The sequence below is a fragment of the Malaclemys terrapin genome, chromosome 6, assembly GCF_027887155.1.
Source record: "Malaclemys terrapin pileata isolate rMalTer1 chromosome 6, rMalTer1.hap1, whole genome shotgun sequence".
In the NCBI taxonomy this organism is placed as follows: Eukaryota; Metazoa; Chordata; order Testudines; family Emydidae; genus Malaclemys; species Malaclemys terrapin.
The window spans coordinates 83,992,659-84,013,259 of NC_071510.1; the positions used below are offsets into that span (position 1 = coordinate 83,992,659).

Consider the following 20,601-nt stretch of genomic DNA (forward strand, 5'->3'; position numbering starts at 1 on the left):
GCTTCCACTTAACCCATATCCTTTTTTCCCCCTCTTAGTCACAACTTGAATTTATTTTAAATTAACAATTCAACATACACCAATTTGCTCTTTATGGTGTTTTCTTGCTCCGCCCCAAGGCTTGCAACAGCGTGTTTAGCAGCAAGTGAATCACAAGACTCAGGAGAAGCAGGATCTGGCATGCGAACCCTAGTACCTTGCAAATGTGGGCTGAGGGGGTCCCCTATTCACTTCTCAAAACCCTGCATAGAACCAAAGCATTGGGAGCCTGGAAAGGGGCAAATGGAGTCCCCTTCACTCCCCCAAACCCCTGCAGAAGGTCACGGTGCACTGGGAACCTAATCTGGAGACCGCTTCTCTCCCCAAGTTGAACAGTCAGTACCAAGAAGCATGTGGCAGCAGAGCAGGGGCGCAAGAATGGGGGGGAGATACAGCTAGACCACTAAAAATAGACTGTAGCCACAGCACCATGAACAGCGGGATGAGCTAGTTTCCCCAAGTATGTGCCTAGGGTCTTGGACAGGTACAAACTCAGGCAGTTAGCCCCTTCCGCCGCTGGTGCTGCCATGATTACACACTGTTGTAAGTGCACTAGTTCAATCAGAAGCAGTGTGGGTATGTCTCCTCAAGCTATTAATTATACCTCTAGCTCCAAGTGCAGACATTTAGGCTCATGCAAATTTCCCTGCTGAAAGGTTCTTAAATGCAATATAGAGTCAATAAGGCCTTTTTTTTTTTTTTTTTTTTTGGCATACCATTGAAAGAGAGCCTATTACAATACTGATTATTTTAAATTAGCACATTAAAAAAACCCTCAAATATGTCCCTGTTAATACCTGAATTTGGAAGCACATTACTAATTATGCATTTCTAACAGCGGCTCTAGTTATTATTCTAGATGATGTCCAGAAGGGAAAGTCCATACCTGACAACAGGATTTACTGAAAGCATTTTACCAACACTACAGACAGGGTACAACAAGTTGTAACCTAGAGACAAACATTATAAGCCTGCCAAGGACAAAACTAAACTATTACAGGTGACCTTTAAAAAAAAAAAAAATCCACCCATGTTTGTTCACTTTTTCAGTTTATGAAATTCATGTCCATGAAAACCCACTTCTATTTTGTATTGGTCAAATCTATTTTCATGGTTTTTTATTAAAAAATAATGAATCTGACCTCTCTTACACCTCTCCAAGAAAAAAAGAGAGTAAGGGGTCTTAAGCGCTACCTGCTGCTGACATCACCGCTTTCTGCATGCCAAGCAGCTGCAAATAGCATTCCCTGTTTCTTTAAAAATACACTCCAAGATTTTCAAAAATAGGAACCGAAAGTCTAATTTAGACTCCTAAATCCTAAAAGTGCCTAAACAAGTGACCTGATTTTCAAAAGAGCTAGGAACTCACTAGCTCCCAATAAGGTCAATTAGAGGCAAATAGCGGAGAGGCTAACAGAGGGAGTTATCATAGAATCATAGAATATTAGGGTTGGAAGGGACCTCAGGAAGTCATCTAGTCCAACCCCCTGCTCAAAGCAGGACCAGTCCCCAACTAAATCATCCCAGCCAGGGCTTTGTTAAGCCTGACCTTAAAAACCTTTAAGGAAGGAGATTCCACCACCTCCCTAGGTAACCCATTCCAGTGCTTCACCACCCTCCTAGTGAAAAAGTTTTTCCTAATAACCAACCTAAACCTCCCCCAGTGCAACTTAAGACCATTACTCCTTGTTCTGTCATCTGGTACCACTGAGAACAGTCTAGATCCATCCTCTTTGGAACCCCCCAGTTTGCCTGGGATCTGTCCGAGAGGAGCTACGCTAAGTGCTGCATTAGGGGGGCTGTGCTGGGAGCTGGAGGGGGTGAGTATCTGAGTGTCTGCTGCAGGGACAGTTTGTCAGTTTGACCGTGTGCTTGATTGTTTGAAAAATGTGAATTGGGAGTGCTTTGTTCCAGGTGGGTCTTGAATGGACCTGATTGATTGAGTGGAGGGTAAGGCTTTGAGTCAGGACAACTGCTTCAAGCCAGCAGCCTTATAAAAAGGCAGCCAGTTGTGAGGCGAACAGCGGAGAGGCTAACAAAGGGAGTTTGCCTGGGGAGAGCCCACTAGGATTTCATCTACTCAGAGAAGCCTGTAAGTAACTGCAACAGTTGAGGAAGCTCTTAGAAGGAAGGTAATATGGATGATGAGCCATCAGCTGTTGTGACCTGCACAGGATGTGCCATGTTTGTCTTTCTTCCACAGGACAGAAGCGACTTAGTCAGTACAGTGCAAGCTGGTCTCCATATTGGAAGGGAAGGTTCAAGGACTGGAGAAACAAGTATTAACCTTGCATTGCATAAGAGAAAATGAAGATTTCCTGGACAGATATCAGGATATGCTTCTGCGGGCACAACATTCTGAAGAATCAGAGCAGGCTGCGCCGTGGGGACAGAAGGACGGTGAAGAAAATTGGCAGCATGTGACCTCCAGAAGAAGGAAGAGGAGTATCCATGTACCAACAATGCAGATACAGGTGAGCAACCGTTTTCATGTTCTCTCCACAGGTCCTAATGCGGAGAGTGGACTAGATGATACATCTGAGGGAAGGGAGCAGAAGGAGACTCCACTGACTGGAAGGCATGAGATGCACTGTCCTAGGGATGGGGGTTCCACTGACCACAACTCCCAAGAGAAGGAGGTAGGTGGTGGTGGTCAGGGACTCCCTCTTAAGAGGGACTGAGTCATTTATCTGCCGTCCCGACCAGGAAAACCGAGAAGCATTCTGCTTGTCAGGAGCTAGGATTCACGATGTAACAGAGAGACTGCCGAGACTCACCAAGCTCTTGGATCGCTACCCCTTCCTGCTTCTCCACATGGGCACCAATGATGCTGCCAAGAATGACTTTGAGCAGATCACTGCAGACTACGTGGCTCTGGGAAGCAGGATAAAAGAGTTTGAGGCACAAGTGGTGTTCTCTTCCATCCTCCCTTTGGAAGGAAAACACCCAGGTAGAGACCATCGAATCGTGAAAGTCAACGAATGGCTACGCAGGTGGTGTTGGAGAGAAGGCTTTGGATTCTTCGACCATGGGATGGTCTTCCAAGAAGAAGGATTGCTAGGCAGAGACGGGCTCCACCTAACAAAGAGAGGGAAAAGCATCTTCACAAGCAGGCTGGCTAACCTAGTGAGGAGGGCTTTAAACTAGGTTCATTGGGGAAAGGAGACCAAAGCCCTGAGATAAGTGGGTAAGCGGGATACCAGGAGGAAGCACAAGCAGGAGAGGACTCCTGCCTCGTACTGAGAAAGCAGGACAATCAGCGAGTTTTCTTAAGTGCCTATACACAAATGCAAGAAGCCTAGAAAACAAGCAGGGAGAACTGGAAGTCCTGGCACAGTCAAGGAATTATGATGTGATTGGAATAACAGAGATTTGGTGGGATAACTCACATGACTGGAGTACTGTCATGGATGGATATAAACTGTTCAGGAAGGACAGGCCTGGCTGAAAAGGTGGGGGCGTTGCATTGTATGTAAGAGGACAGTATGACTGCTCAGAGCTCCAGTATGAAACCGCAGAAAAACCTGAGAGTCTCTGGATAAAGTTTAGAAGTGTGAGCAACAAGGATGTTGTTGTGGTGGGAGTCTGCTATAGACCACCGGACCAGGGGGATGAGGTGGACGAGGCTTTCTTCAGGCAACTAGCAGAAGTTACTAGATCAAGGCCCTGACTCTCATGGGGGACTTCAATCACCCTGATATCTGCAGGGAGAGCAATACAGCAGTGCACAGACAATCCAGGAAGTTTTTGGAAAGTGTAGGGGACAATTTCCTGGTGCAAGTGCTGGAGGAACCAACTAGGGGTAGAGCTCTTCTTGACCTGCTGCTCACAAACCCGGAAGAATTAGTAGGGGAAGCAAAAGTGGATGGGAACCTGGGAGGCAGTGACCATGAGATGGTCGAGTTCAGGATCCTGAAAAAAGGAAGAAAGGAGAGCAGCAGAATACGTACCCTGGACTTTAGAAAAGCAGACTGACTCCCCCAGGGAACTGATGGGCAGGCTCCCCTGGAAGAATAACATGAGAGGGAAAGGAGTCAAGGAGAGCTGGCTGTATTTTAAAGAATCCTTATTGAGGTTGCAGAAAAAAACCATCCCGATGTGTAGAAAGAATAGTAAATATGGCAGGCGACCACCTTGGCTTAACAGTGAAATCTTTGCTGATCTTAAACACAAAATAGCAGCTTACAAGAAATGGAAGCTTGGACAAATAACCAGGGAGGAGTATAAAAATATTGCTCAGGCATGCAGGAGTGAAATCAGGAAGGCCAAATTACAATTGAAGTTGCAGCTACCAAGGGATGTTAGGAGTAATAAGAAGGGTTTCTTCAGATATGTTAGCAACAAGGAGGTGGTCAGGGAAAGTGTGGGCCCCTTACTGAATGGGGGAGGCAACCTAGTAACAGAGGATGTGGAAAAAGCTAATGTACTCAATGCTTTTTTTGCCTCTGTCTTCACGAACAAGGTCAACTCCCAGACTATTGCACTGGGCAGAACAGTATGGGGAGGAGATGACCAGCCCTCTGCGGAGAAAGTATGGTTCAGGACTATTTAGAAAAGCTGCACTGCATCTGAGGGTGCGAAAGGAGTTGGCAAATGTGATTGCAGAGCCATTGGCCATAATCTTTGAAAACTCATGGCAATGGGGGGAGGTCCTGGATGACCGAAAAAAGGCTAATGTAGAGCCCATCTTTTAAAAAGGGAAGAAGAACGATCTGGGGAACTACAGGCCAGTCAGCCTCACCTCGGTCCCTGGAAAAATCATGGAGCAGGTCCTCAAGGAATCAATTTTAAAGCACTTCAAGGAGAGGAAAGTGATCAGGAACAGTCAGCATGGATTCACTAAGGGCAAATCATGCCTGACTAACCTAATTGCCTTCTATGAGGAGATAACTGGCTCTGTGGATGAGGGGAAAGCAGTGTTATTCCTTGACTTTAGCAAAGCTTTTGATATGGTCTCCCACAGTATTCTTGCCAACAAGTTAAAGAAGTATGGGATGGTTGAATGGACTATAAAGGTGGATAGAAAGCTGGCTAGATCATCGGGCTCTATGGGTAGTGATCAATGGCTCCATGTCTAGTTGGCAGCCAGTATCAAGCGGAGTGCCCCAAGGGTCGGTCCTGGGGCCGGTTTTGTCCAATATCTTCATTAATGATCTGGAGGATGGTGTGGATTACACCCTCAGCAAGTTTGCAGATGACACTAAACTGGGAGTAGTGGTAGATAAGCTGGAGGATAGGGATAGGTTACAGAGGGGCCTAGACAAATTAGAGGATTGGGCCAAATGAAATCTGATGAGGTTCAACAAGGACAAGTGCAGAGTCCTGTACTTAGAACGGAAGAATCCCATGCAATGCTACAGACTAGGGACCAAGTGGCTAGGCAGCAGTTCTGCAGAAAAGGACCTATTGGTTACAGTGGACAAGAAGCAGTCCAGTGTCCCCTTGTTGCCAAGAAGGCTAACAGCATTTTGGCTGTATAAGTACGAGCATTGCCAGCAGATCGAGGGACGTGATCATTCCCCTCTAATCGGCATTGGTGAGGCCTCATCTGGAGTACTGTGTCCAGTTTTGGGCCCCATACTACAAGAAGGATGTGGAAAAATTGGAAAGAGTCCAGCGGAGGGCAACAAAAAGGATTAGGGGGCTGGAGCACATGATTTATGAGAAGAGATGAAATGAGGGGGGATTTGATAGCTGCTTTCAACTACCTGAAAGGGGGTTCCAAAAAGGATGGAGCTAGGCTGTTCTCAGTGGTACCAGATGACAGAACAAGGAGTAGTGATCTCAAGTTGCAGTGGGGGATGTTTAGGTTGGATATTTGGAAAAACGTTTTCACTAGGAGGCTGGTTAAGCACTGGAATGGGTTACCTAGGGAGGTGGTGGAATCTCCTTCCTTAGAGGTTTTTAAGGCCCAGCTCGACAAAGCCCTGGCTGGGATGATTTAGTTGGCGATTGATCCTGCTTTGAGCAGGGGGTTGGACTAGATGACCACCTGAGGTCACTTCCAAACCTGATATTCTATGATGCCCATCACTTTAGAAAAAATCAGATCCTTTTTTTATGTGCCTAAATCTGGATTTAGAAGCCTAACTTCTGGCCCCTTTTTTTTTCCTTTAGTAATATTTTGACCATTAGTCTTAGCCAGTTTTACTATTCCTATTTCAAAAAATGGCATACTGCTGTATATTTAATCTTCTAATGCCTTTCAAATTTTGCTGAAGGAAGCTCATAAAGTGACACTTTCTCTTTGAATAAATGCCAATTGTGGACCTACGTATTTTTGCAAATGACAGTGTCAATATAGCAATTCAATTATTCCCCCAATTTATATAAACAAATTTAAAAAATAATTTAATCCATCAACAATAATGTGGGAAGAATTCTTACAATTCCAAATCAGAATCACCTCATACTACTGTTCTCAAAAAGGACGAGGGTGAACAACAGTGGCAGGTAATCTTCAGCCAACATCAGACAAGTTCAGAGCACATATTAAATATATTTACAGCAAACAAAACAGACATCCCAGAAATGCCACAGCGCTTGTTTAGTGCACAAGCTGATGAACCCTGTCTTATGTATGGTGTTTGCACTGGTTTATGAGCAAAGCAAACTTCATTAGTAAGCATTCACTTCATAGACTTATAACGACATGATACGCACATTGGAAATTAAATTATTGGGGGTTACATCATGTAACCACGCCACTGAGATTTTTCTTTAATCCTAAAGCAGTGACATCTCTTTGACGTTCAAACATTTCTAATGTAAAACAAAGTTGCGACTCCAAATTATTACTACTGAAGTCAGCATTTATTTCTATTCACCATCCACTCACATAAAGGACCTCAATTTTATTCTTTATGATTACAAAGGGAAAATTACTTACTAGTTATTCCCTTTTTCCCCATTCTGATAGCTGACTGAGGGACAGAAAGCATTATGGTGCCACCTACTGGAAGCAAGGAGGCAAAAGAATTCCTAAATCCCACCCCTAAGCAGTGTACATAAACCTCAACCTAAACATCCTACCTTGAGTTAGAGAAACTTCTAGAGCTACAGGAAACAATACACAAGACAGGAAAAATTGTACTAAACAAGCAAGCAAGACCACATTAGTTAGAAGGGAGCAGGGGATGTAGGATGGGAGAAGAGACAATTACAGCAAACAACTCTCTCTCACTTTTCTCCCCTTTGACAATGGATTAATGGACAGACAGCAGGTGTAGCAAGCAGTAACACTAGGAGATGTACACCTCTACCCCGATATAACGCGACCGATATAACACAAATTCAGATACAACGCGGTAAAGCAGTGCTCCGGGGGGGGGGGGGCTTCGCACTCCGGTGGATCAAAGCAAGTTCGATATAACGCGGTTTCACCTATAACGTGGTAAAAAATTTTGGCTCACGAGGACAGTGTTATATCAGAGTAGAGGTGTATTTACCTTCTTGTGTTGCTAGCAGGTCTTTAGACAGCAAAAAGAGGTAATCTGAGAAGCAGAGAGGTCAACTGATACATGTAAAGGAGCAGAGAGATGCCCATGTTGACATCTTACACACCTTGAAAATCAATGCTTCAATGCACACTGTCCATGAAGCAGAGCCTTCTCTAGCCAAATGTCATCTCTCAAACTCAGAACAAGACATCCTGGTGATCTTGATCACAGACCACAAGAACACACCCTTCAACCCTTCTAGCAATAATGATTTTGGATACTACTTCGCCAGAAAGATAAAACTTGAGTACAAGTTTAACATCCAAGAAGTGCAGCTCATCACATAGTAGCGGGGAATACCCAGGTTTGGACAGAAAGGAGAATAAATTCCAGACAAAGCTGAAAACCTACCTTTCTAGCAAGAACTGAAGGTATGTAAGAGAGAATCTGATACTTAAAGTCACTCACTTGTCAGGCCACTGTCACTGCAATAAGAAAGGCCATCGAAATCTGCCCTAAGCATGCAAAAACGGTTGTGTCAGAATCTGCAAGATGAAGTACACTCCCCCTGAGGGACTCTCAGATCAATCACTGGTCTTTCAGACCCTACTTGAACACTGACCGAAGGAAATTAAAAGCCCATTGGATGTGCTGCAATAGGGAGGATACAAACACAAAACCTAAGAGGTGAGTGCTATGGTAGAAAGGCCACTGAGTACACTGCAGAGATCCCTCTGCTGTGAGAGGGACAGTGTAACACAATGCACTTGTAGAGAAATGGGGAGGGACAAATGAACCCCACAAGAAAATAAAAATTCCACTGAACCTATGATTGCCTAGGCTCGCTAACCAACGCAGAAAAATTGAGGAAAAAGGTGCCACTGAAGAGTGGCAGGGGAAATTAACCTTGCCCAGTGACACAGAAATAGAAGTGCTGGCTTCTGCACTCCCAGCTTGGTGAGGGAAGGTAGAGACTGCAGAGCTAGCAAAGGACTTATAAATGGGTCCCTAGGCTGTGGAGTGCTTAAGAGATTTTATACAAGCAGCCAGAGCCTTGGTTTTACATCTCAAGAAGGAGCAGAGGCAGGAGAAATATTTGCTAGAGCAGGACTTACTAGCAGAGAGATCCACTGAGACACTTCAGATCCTCCAGAAGTGTGGAGGAAGAAAGATGGAGTGACTATGGAGCAGAGCTGCAAGTCCAGGTCTAGTTTAATTATATTTTCTCTGTGTATTCAAAAATTATACCTGCTTAGAAAATAGGTTTTGACCCCTTTTTTTTTTTTTTTTTTTTTTTTAAGTGAAAGGATGTGATTTCACAGACATGTATTTTTTAAATATTTAATCTTTACTGGCATTCAACATACCATCACTTGCTGTCACTACTAGTTCATGTTGACATAAGTCATCATCAGAGTTCCCCCACACTATATTGGACACTCTCAGAAGTCACAAATCTATTGTAGTAGACACCAGCTTACCAGTTACACCTTAGGATCACCACAAAATGCTGAGAAAAGAAGAGAAGTTTGTACACAAAATATCTAAATTATTTGAACAGCACAAATCTGTTTTCTCCTGCCAATCGCTAGTGCAGGCATGGATAGATCACTAAGGATGAGAAGTGTGCTACCCCAAACTTGCCAACTGAAAGATTTTTTTTTTTTTAAATCAACATACTACTCTTATGTGATGTCTCCAGCTCATGCCTTAAATTTCCTTTACTCATGCCAACTTATACCAACTGGTTGAGAGACACTGTTTGTCATCTACTTCCACAACAGCACTGGGCACCAGCTATTTGTCTCCACTTCTCAAGAATAAATTAAAATATATCTTCCATTTCTTAAACCAGGTACTTATGCAATCACATAATTAACAGCACTGATATTCAATCAATCAGTGCTCCTACTCATGCAACCTCAAGACCTTTAGAGTCACATGGTCAGTACACTCAAATCAATACATTATTTTTAGTAGCAACTAGACACCTCAAGCAGAACCCCATTGTACTACAAATATGAAATAAAAAGCTAGTACTACCCCAATGAGTTTACAACCTGGTGTTTGGTAAGACACAAAAGGTGGGAGAAACAAACAGATGGAAGAATAGGGTACTGGTGAAACATGCATATTTTGTACCATAAGCAGTACTCACTGACCACCTGCTACCTACCACAGTCACAGGGGGTTTAACAGCATCAAGACAGAACAAACTGAAAGAGGGATTTGGGAGAAGATAAGGGAATTGCTTTACTGATTTTTTTTCTGCAAATTTTCCCCATGCTTCAGGGACAGCACATGCAGAACAACTAAGGTGTCTGAGAGACTGCCATTGGTGGGTGGTAAGAGCTAAGAAGGTTGTTGAGGTGAAGAGGGCATTTAGTGCTGCAGTGAGCTAACTGGGCAGCTAGATAGGGAGGGACTAAACTGTAACATGTCTTAACAAATACAGATGACAAGCTTCTGTTTGATGCAATGGAGAAGGAGGAGCTAACATAAGGTGATTTGGTCAGAACTATGAGCCATAATGATCTTAGCAGTTGCATTTTGAATGGATTTGAGGGGAACATCATCACAGTAGTCCAGGCCAGAGAAGATAATGATGCAATCGTCAGGACAAGATGACAACAGCCTGGATAATAATTTTGGTGATGTGATCAGAGAAAAGGCCTCATAGCCGATATGGGTATAGAAGAAGGCTGAATCAAAGATTACAGACTCAAATAGCTGAGAGAATGATGGTGGTGTCCACAATGATGGAAAAAGAGTGGAAATTCCAGGACTCTGAGGCAAAGATCAGGATCTTTGCTTTGGCCATGCTAAATTTAAGTTCATAGCTGGATATCCATGAGGAGGTGTCAAAGAAACAGGCCAAGATATTGTTTGGGGCACAATTAGACAGCTTGAAGTGGAGAGTAGACTTGTGAGAAAAAAAATGAAGCCATATTAAATCAATTTTTATGTGGATTTCTATACCTCTGCTTCAAAGAGTTTTTGAGAAATACTAAGGGACATAGTTTACCAAGAAAAAACATTAACTGGGAATGAAAATATGGGTAGCTAGCTAAAGTGCTGCACCCAATAATTTAACAGTAAATAGATACCACAATTCAATGAAACTGGTTACTCTTTTGAGGATTCTAGGGTGAAATCCTGGCTTCACTGAAGTTAAAGGCAAAACTTCTATTGACTTCCATAGGACCAGTATTTTACCCTAATATTCAGAAGATGCCACCTTAACTTTTTTCCTGCTGTCACATCCCCATATTAAAACAAAAAAGTCAGTTAACCACTACGATAAACATACATGCTGAGCAACCAAGTAATTTTATTTCTGTAGAACTCATCTTTCTTCACCATGTCCACTCACTGTTTGTTACTGCCACTGTTTTGTCATGCCTAAATTTACACTTTAAGCTCCTTGGGGCTGGGACCATGTTTTCCTGTTTATTCTGCAAAGTATATAGCACTCCACCGCTAGTACACAATAGTCACAAGAATAGTTTACTTATCAATCACATTCTCTTCAAGACCACCCAGGAGACAAACGTAAAAGAACACTGTTAGGTTATATACTGTATTTTATTAAAAAATAATTTTCCTTACTTGTATTAGAGACAGCGCAGGTAGCAACTCTTATAATTAAGGTTGCCCAACTCTTCTCATTATAAAACTGTTTTCCGTTGTTTATAGCTTTAACAAACTTTAACCATTTAGGATAAAATTTTCCATGCCAGATGTGTACCTCAAGAGGAATTTTTCTGTTTTTCTTTTTTTGAAAATTTCAGCATAGATTGTTATGCCATTTCTGGGGGCACCAACTTTTTTTGCCCATGTTAATGAAGAGTTGTAACTTTTTTTGTTTGTTTGTTTTTAAGAAGTTCTAGTGCCTCCGTGTTTTGGAGCAGGGACTTGAAATTTAGCAGAGGCATCACCCTAGTGTCGAAGATGTGCCTTTTGCTGTTCCTGTGGGAAAATGTCAAGTTATGAGACCTCTGAAAAAATGTCAATTTGCACATTATCAGCAGAGGTTTCTTACCTTGGCATCTAAATCTCCGAAGATTTCCTCCTCATTAAGCATGCTGTAGCCCCTCAGAGTCTGACCAGACTGCACTGTATCATAATGCATAAGCATAATGGAGCTGAATTAAGATTGCATGCCATTTCTTAACTTTGGAGTGCTTGACTTTACAACCTTAAAATGCTTTTAATGTAGATTTTTAACGTAATTATTAATAATGCCTTAGAGTAAAACAAAATTTTTAAAATATAATATAATCAATATTTTTCTGTTTATCTTTTGTACTTCATTTAGCTTAGAAAATGAAAACAGACTAGCCAGTTTAAAGGGAGTTTCATTTTCTGATTTAAATGGACTAACAGTGATTTAAACTGATTTGTGGAAATACTTCTGTTACAACCATGAAGCATCAGTGTTCAAGCAGTAGTGCTTCTTGCTGGTTGTAGGCCAATCTAGGACTCTAGTAAGGATTTTCAGTAGATTGTTCATTTGTTTTTTGACAAACGAACCTTAAAGAAACAAGTACCTTTCTGTACAGCTGTTTTATGTCTTTGTTGAGCATTTCTTTGCAGTAAATTCAACTGTGATAGAATTTGTGGGTGTAATAGGGTGGCCTTTAAGAGCAGGAAGCCTGAAGCTAGTCAGAACCATACAATTATCCCTGAACTATTAGGAAAGGAATAGAAAATAAGACTGAAAATCATAATGCCACTATATAAATCCATATAGTGGAACTGGAAAAGGTTCAGAGAAGGGCAACAAAGATGATCAAAGGTATGGAGTGGCTTCCATATAAGTAGGTCCCTACCAAATTCATGGTCCATTTTGGTCAATTTCACAGTCATAGAATTTTTAAAATAATAAATTTCATGATTTCAGCTATTTAAATCTAAAATTTCATGGTGTTACAATTTTAAGGATCCTGACCCATAAAGGAGTTGGGGGGTGGGGAGGGTCACAAGGTTAATGTAGGGGACGTGGGGTACTGCTACCCTTACTTTCTCAACCATAGGATGGCTGTTCCATGAACAGGAACTGCTGGAAAGAGATGGATTCCACCCAACAAACAACATGAAGAGCTTCTTGGTAAGTATTTTTTTTTTAAGTTACCTTGACAAGAGGACTGGAAGTTGGGGGGGGGAGGGGGAGGGAAGATGGAAAAATTACAGTAGGATCATAGGAGGAATCTGCTCAACATCTTAGATTTCTATATAACAAATGCAAGGAGTATGGGGAATGACCAGGAAGAACTGGAAGGCTTGGTACACAGCAAAATTATGACATAATTGGCATCAGAGATTTGGTGAAACAAATCCCATGACTGGAATATTGACATAGTGGGATATAGCTTATTCAGGAAGGGTAGGAAAGGGAAAAATATCAAGAATATATAAATTTGTTCTGAGGTTCAGAAGGATGAGAGAGGCAGACCAGTGGAAAGTCTCTGGGTGAAGATAAAAGGGGAAAAAACAGGGGCAACACCATGGACCACCAAATCAGGAGGTGGAGATAGATGAGGCATTTCTAGAACAAATAAATATCCAAAACACAAGACCTGGTAGTAATGGGGGATTTTAACTATGCAGACATCTGTTGGAAAAGTAATATGGCATTCCCATAACATTCTCGTAAGCAAAGTAGGTAAATGTGATCTAGATGAAATTACCATAAGGGGGGGTGCAAAATTGGATAAAAAACTAGAGTCAATAAGTAATTATCAATAGTTCGTTGTCAAACTGGGAAGACATATCTAGTGGAGTCCTACAAGAGTCTGTCTTGTGTCAACTACTAATCAGTATTTTCATTAATGACTTGGATAAGGGAGTGGAGGGCGTGTTTATAAAATATGCCAAAGGTTGCCAAACTGGCTCGTGAGCCAGTTGCGGCTCTTTTATAGTTAAAGTGCGGCTCTCGGAGCCTCCCACGTTTCCCACATTTCCACCTACCAGACTGGAGACGGGGGGGTGCGGGAGCTCAGGACATCTGCCTTGCAGCGGGGTGGTAGGGTAGGGGCTTCTGCCCAGCAAGGAGGGGGGGGTCTTGGGGCTTCAGCCCCACAGGGTGTGCCTGCCAGGGCTCGGGGCTTCAGCAGGGACAGGGTTGAAACCCTGAGCCCGAGCAGGCACCTCCTGAGGTGCTGAAGGCCCAACTCCCGTCAGGCGCGCCCCAGCTCTCAAACTTCTGAAGATTGTTGTACGCGGCTGGGCACATCAGTAAATTTGGCAACCCCTGAAATATGCATATGACACCAAGCTGTGAGGGTTGCTAGCACTTTGGAGGACAGGATTCAAATTCAAAATGACCTTGACAAACTGAAGAATTGATCTGAAATCAACAAAATTAAATTCAATAAAGATAAGTGCAAAGTACTACACTTAAGGAGGAAAAATCAAATGCCCAAATAGAAAAACAGGGACATAACTGTCTAGGGGGTAATACTGCAGACAACGATCTGGCAATTATAATGGATCACAAATTCAACATGAACCAATAATGTGATGCAGTTGCCAAAAAGGCTAATATCATTCTGGGATGTATTAAGAGAAGTGTCATATGTAAGACATGAGAGGTAACTGTTCCATACTTCTTGACACTGGTGAGGTCTCAACTGGGGTACTGTGTCCAGTTTTTGCTGCTAAACTTTAAGAAAGATGTGGACAAATTGGAGTCCAGAGAAGAGCAACAAAATGATAAAAGGTTTAGAAAACATGACCAAATAGGAAAGGTTAAAAAAATTAGGCATGACTTGAAAAAAAGACAACTGAGAGGGGACCTCATAGTCTTCAAATATAAGAGATATTGTAAAGAGAATGTCATCAATTGTTCTCCCTGTCCACTGAAGGTAGCAGAAGTAGTAATAACAGCTTAATCTGCAGCAAGAAAAATGTAGGTTAGATATTAGGAAAAAAATTCTAATTAGAAGGATAGTTAAGTGCTAGATTTCAGAGTAGCAGCCGTGTTAGTCTGTATCCGCAAAAAGAACAGGAGTACTTGCGGCACCTTAGAGACTAACAAATTTATTAGAGCATAAGCTTTCGTGGACTACAGAAGTGGGCTGTAGTCCACGAAAGCTTATGCTGTAATAAATTTGTTAGTCTCTAAGGTGCCACAAGTACTCCTGTTCTTTAAGTGCTAGAGTACTTTACCAAGGGAGGTTGTAGAATCCCCATTGTTGGAGGTTTTTAAGAACAGGTGGAAAGATACCTGTCAGGAATGGGCTGGGTGTAATTGGTCCTGCCTCAGCACAGAGGGATGGATTAGATGACCTCTCAAAATCCCTACATTTTTATGATTAAAATCACTGATTTAAATCAATCCACCCTAAAACTAACTATTTATTTCCATTGTCCAAGAAAATCAAAGAATAGATGTCTGAGATCCTCTTTCATACTCTCAAAGGCAAAGCTGGTATCTGAGCCAGTTCTACATAGTCAGTGCATCAGTGAGGTTTGAGGGTGGGCCAAGCTATGGACATCAAGCACACAGTTATGTAAATCCAGCGTCCATAAATCACCACCTGAGAGATGTGAAGAACTGAGGCCTTTATTTCAGCCTAAGACTTCAAACAGCTGCTACGCTTCTCCTATGTCCTGCCTGCAATTTGGAGGTGGATTTCATCCCCCAGTTCCCATAGAGATCTACACACAAAGTCTGTTTATTTTGGCTTTGTGCAGGAACAGGGCATGTGAATTTCATCTTTTCTGCACTGTATTTCTGACAGAAGCCATTTCTTGGCTAAATATCATGAATTTTACACAATTTTAAAAAGAGCCAGTGATATTATTCTGCCTACAACCTTGTCCATTACTTACAGTATCTTTTTCCATACTAGCTGTATACATGGGCAACAGGACACATTCAATCTCAACTGTGTATTTGACACCTCCACCATAAATTAACTTCGGAAAGTCTCTGACTAAATAATCAAGTGCAAGTCCAGCATATTCAAGAAAAATGTAAGTACTGAATTACATGTGGTTTGGCCAGAAAATCCAACTTGAGGTATTTATGGCATTTTATTCTATTTTTTATTGTAAAGTACATTTAAAGCTGCCTTCCACCACATTTTCTAATTAGCTAACCCTGGCATTGGACATGCCAATTGCAAGTTTGTAATACAAGACTCCAAAATCAGGTGTGTAGTCACAGTGCTAAAGTAGTGTTTCTCTACAGTGGTGATGCCTTTGAAGGAAATCCTGTGTTAATGGTAATATGTTGGAATATCTGCAACTCCACCCATGCTGAGGAGCTATATTATACCTTTTGTCGGCATGGGCAATGAACAGGCAATCACCTTTTTTTTTTAAATAAAAAAAACCCCTAAAACTGCAGACAAATTTGACTCAGTCAACAGGGCTGAGTCAAATATATATACACCTCTACCCCAATATAACGCTGTTCTCGGGAGCCAAAAAATCTTACCGCGTTATATTGAACTTGCTTTGATCCGCCGGCGTGCACAGCCCCACCCCCTCGGAGCACTGCTTTACCACGTTATATCCAAATTCGTGTTATATCGGGGTTGAGGTGTATATTAGATCTAATGCGACATAAATGTTTCCAAGCAGGAGGGGAAACAGCATTTTGTCCAATTCGTATCTGACTAGTACAAAGGACTATCAGAAGTCTCTCATATCTCTAACCAAATATCATCTAACCAGATGCACTTTGTAACTGTGGTAAATATAACTGGATATGCTGGCTGCTTAACACATAACAAGGATGAAATTTTTGCAGGTAACATGAAGTATCACTTTCTCTTATACAACTGAGACAACTCCTAAAGAGACACAAAACTGTTCATTTTAGCTGCCTGATAAATAATGTTTAGGACACCTTTTTTGCCAGATTATGCATAAAAGTAAGATCCTAATATAACTATCTGAAATAAAAGTATAACAAAATGAAAATCTTAACATTTCAAATCTAATGTTGAAACATCTGGAAAAAACCTGAAGATCAGCAAAATGTAGAGTCTTCTCCTTAATTCTGAGGAATTCTCCTGAGCTTGCATTTTACCTCAATAATTGTGTCAACATTCAGTCAATTTAGGAATTTGCTATCCAACATACGAAATAAAAGCTTAAAACATTACTAACAAAACTAGCAGCTGCATTATTTTAAACCGAAGGTATTTTCCCTAGAACAGGAAGTCTATCTTTTTACAAACTGGCACTGTGTAAATTGCTAAAAACTGTCAATAAACCCTTTTGAAGAGAAGTCTATCAATCAGGATATTGTTTTCAAGAAAAAAAATCTGTTCGTCAAAGCATCCGCTAATCTATTTTTCCATTTGGACAAAGAACAAGTCTTGTTCCCAGCTGCCAGCAATTCCAAACCTCTACAAGTTGGCTAATTTGTTCAAATATTAATATACATCTCTTTCCCATAATTAGGCATCTGTCATTGAATTTTTGTCTTGTCTGGAAATGCAGATTGCACACAACCAATAATGTTTAAATCTAGAAAAGCAGAGCTACATTTCAAATTCATATATTCCTGTTCCTCTAATTCCTATATAAATACAGGAAAGCTGCCGCTACAAATCTATCAGTTGAAAAGCGTGGCAGTCCTACAGGATGAAGTTCGGGAACTCATGGGACCTGCCAAGTTCCAGCATCATCTTTGACTCCCTCTGTGAAAGAAGAAAATCTCTATGGCTTCTTTAAAAGCTAAGAAAACAGTTCCTTGAACATTTGTATACTTACCTTTTTTAAACCATTAAAAAATTACCACTACATTCTCAGAAAAAAATGGCAACCATAAGGAGTGTCAGCAGGACTTTGCAAGCTCACAAGCCACATTTAGAACGATGGCGTGCTCTTGTCCTATGGTCCCATGGCTATGCTATCCAGCTACAGCTTTATAGTCTATTTTTATCCCAGACTGAATACCACAATAAATTTGCCATTGAAAAGGAGCCTCCAGCCTTCTTTTGAAGCATCTGTCATTAAAAATATAAGGGAAATGTTGAAATGTAAATGATGGAATGGCCGTAATACTTCTGTCCCACCAGTTTTAAGAGAGTCTTATAGGTTAGGAAGTTCAAAAACTTTCCAACAGGTATTTAATTCTCCATGTCTAATTAACAAAGAGTGCTATAGAGGGGAAAAAGCCTCAAATCATTCAGAGAACTTAAAGTATAAGATACACAAGCGGCTCATCATCACATTCAGATACCACAGTGATGGGCACATTAGAACTACTTATATTAGACAGATAGATCATGTCAGTTAAGGGGATATTTATGCAAACAGTGAACTGTGAAAGTTTCAAAGAAGCTCTTACTTTAGAAACCTATGCATCACTGCTGGCTTCCAGATCCAAAGTTGCAACATAATGTAACAACATACCTTACAGAGGTTATACTGCTGATGAGCCTCTCAGATTGATCCGACAAGTCTGATGGAAGCAGTAGTTCAACTGGCTGCAGGCGCAAAACTCGACTCTCTAATTCTAAGCGAGATGAGGAGTCCTGAAAACTGTCAAAAACCACTTCCCCTGTACTGGGTTGGACTGCCTGTCACACACAAAAATATATAAACAGAGTGTTCACCCTGCCATTGACAAACACCGTATTTTGCTATGGCAGCAGAATCCAAAATGAGTCACTTTTGCTTGCTTCTGAGTGTGCACAACAATTTTTGAGTATCTACCAGCAGGCACATGTAAAGCTCAGAGACTAGTTTTGGTTAGTCAACCGTTAAGGTTTTAAAAAATCAGCATGGAAATTTCGCACACACTTAAGGGTGTGTTACACAAAAACAATGACTCCACCAATCCCACAATTTCTTGGTGACATTGGAAAATTAAAAATAAGTACATATTTCAAATGTAGAGAACATAGATCCTATCCTAACAATTTTGAAAGCCCAAATGTTAGACTAAACAGGATGATAATGATGTCTTAAAATATGTTAAGAAGTTTTAATAGCACTGGTTCATTTTACATGTCATTGCCACTATTAAGGGGCAATGCAAATCCACCTAATTGAAAATTATGGAATTTAGACAGGATTCTCCCTAAAAATGAGATGTCTTTCTAAAATGTGCTTTTACAACTGAGGAGGTACAAGGTGGTTGAGGTAATATCTTTTATTGGTCCAACTTCTGTTGGTGAGAGAGACAAGCTTTTCAGCGAATCTCTCTCTACTATCTTCAGACTGACACAGTACACCACCACTTATAACTGGGATATATACACAATGGGGTGGTCAGATATCACAATGATAAGTACAATAAAAAAAAACATATAAATAAAATGAATGAATGAACTATCAGTAGACAGAGTGTCAGTTCTCATTTAAGTCACTATTTTCCCAGTTATATAGTTCTCATTTCAGAATCTCCAAGGAAAATCAGAAGTTAAAGTCTAAGAAGACTGTGAATCTCTCATTCCTAACTTCTGTGAAGGAAAAGCAATTTACTGAGGAAACAGGTGCAGTCAGCAACAAGTGTAAGCGTTTTGAACCCTTACGAGGGATAACATTTTAAACATAATTTACAAAACATATTTTAACTCTAACATTGTATTTTTTTTGTATTTGTATAAAACACTGTTTTCAAGCAATTATGCATGAGTAAAAGTGCTATGCCTTGTATACCTGATATATAAATCAGGCTAATCAACTCAAGTGTTTCTGATTATTTTTTATATAAAATGTCTCATTCAATTCACAACTGAATTGAAAGATATAAATACCATTCATTAAAAACTTTGCATTATGTCTTATAAACACCATTACTGTCAGGGGAGACAATCACAAAGGAATTTTAAAACACAGAGATAAATCACAAAATAAGCCCTAACCACAAACTCAGATTCCTCAAGGAAGACAACTTACCATTATGCCTATGACAACATCCCCTTTCTTCTTGTCTCTTAAGCTTTCTTTATTTTCACAGATACAAAGAAGATAGTTATCGGAGACATCAGCTGTTATTTCTTCAACATCTACAGGATCATCTAGCTTCAGCAAGGGGTTCACATTTGATAAATATTAAAAAAAATAACAAATAGTTCGCATGGATAAAACCAGCCATGGTTGTTGAAAACAATTTTTTTTCTGGGATAAACATATTACCCAGCACAAACACCAACTTGACAGAGGACAGCCTCCTTCCTACATAAAACTGACTCAGGTGCTGTGATACTGGTCAATTTCAAATCCCTGACAGCACCAAAATCAAAGTCAGTGGTGACCTTAGGCCCTGCCCCCTGACAAAGCCCCACAGTGTATGCATACATCTCATCTCAACAAAACACCAGTCTTTATACTACGTCTGCAGTCTTCCATTCAAACAATAGCAGGCTGCTGCAGATACTAAATTCCCTACTGTCTTTGTGCTATCCCTGCTCAGTAAGTAGCACTTTGACTAAGTAGCCTACTAGCCAGCTTGTAAAACTTGTGCAATTGACAATAAAGAGCAAAATCTGCTGATGAGTATCACAGGCCAGGAAGCTAGGACCTGATGTAGTAGCAAGTCTGCAATGGGGACCACCAGTGTCCTAGCAGTAGCAGTGGAGAGCAAAAGATCACCTGCATTTATTTATTCCATTCAAACCACGCACGAAGTGTTGTTCCTCACTCCACTGGCTTTTACCTGAGCCTTCCAACACATTTCAAGAGTAACTAGAGTCACACTGGTGTCTCTGGCAAAAAAACACCAACAATAGTATTTTATTATAATGCCCTTGCTCCATTAAACAATTGCGCAGCAAGTTGCTTCCCTGATTTGTGGGTTTTAACTTCTAGTACCCCTTTCCCTAACTGCAGTTTTAGGATGACCTAATCAAGAAATAAATAGAAGATGTGTTTTGTTTTGTCTCTTGTCTCCCTCCTGGCACACAGGACCTCATAAAGAGGGCAAGTGTACCAAACCTGAAGAGTGGTTTTATAAAGCTAGCAGGAAGTAGATAGGACAATGGGTTTAGTCACAAGAAGAGGGAAGTGGATGAGACCACACATCTTACATTGTATAGGGCTAGCTCATCCTGATTTAGTGAGTTCAAGTCAAGTCAATTTTCTTCTTTAGCATTAAGTACCTAATAACTACTTAGTGTGAAAAATTTAAAATAACCTGTGGGTGCTGGTTGGG

At 41.0% G+C, this 20,601-nt stretch overlaps 1 protein-coding gene across 1 annotated transcript in view; it reads right to left on the reverse strand.

Annotated features, from left to right (window-relative positions):
* MSH3 (mutS homolog 3) overlaps positions 1-20,601 on the reverse strand; it is a 200,506-nt gene that overhangs the window by 161,837 nt on the left and 18,068 nt on the right. The window contains exons 7-8 of the mRNA XM_054032575.1: positions 19,347-19,490; positions 17,856-18,022 (exon numbers count right to left, since the gene is read on the reverse strand). Of these exons, the coding sequence (XP_053888550.1) occupies positions 17,856-18,022; positions 19,347-19,490 (311 nt within the window). The remainder of the gene's footprint in view (positions 1-17,855; positions 18,023-19,346; positions 19,491-20,601) is intronic.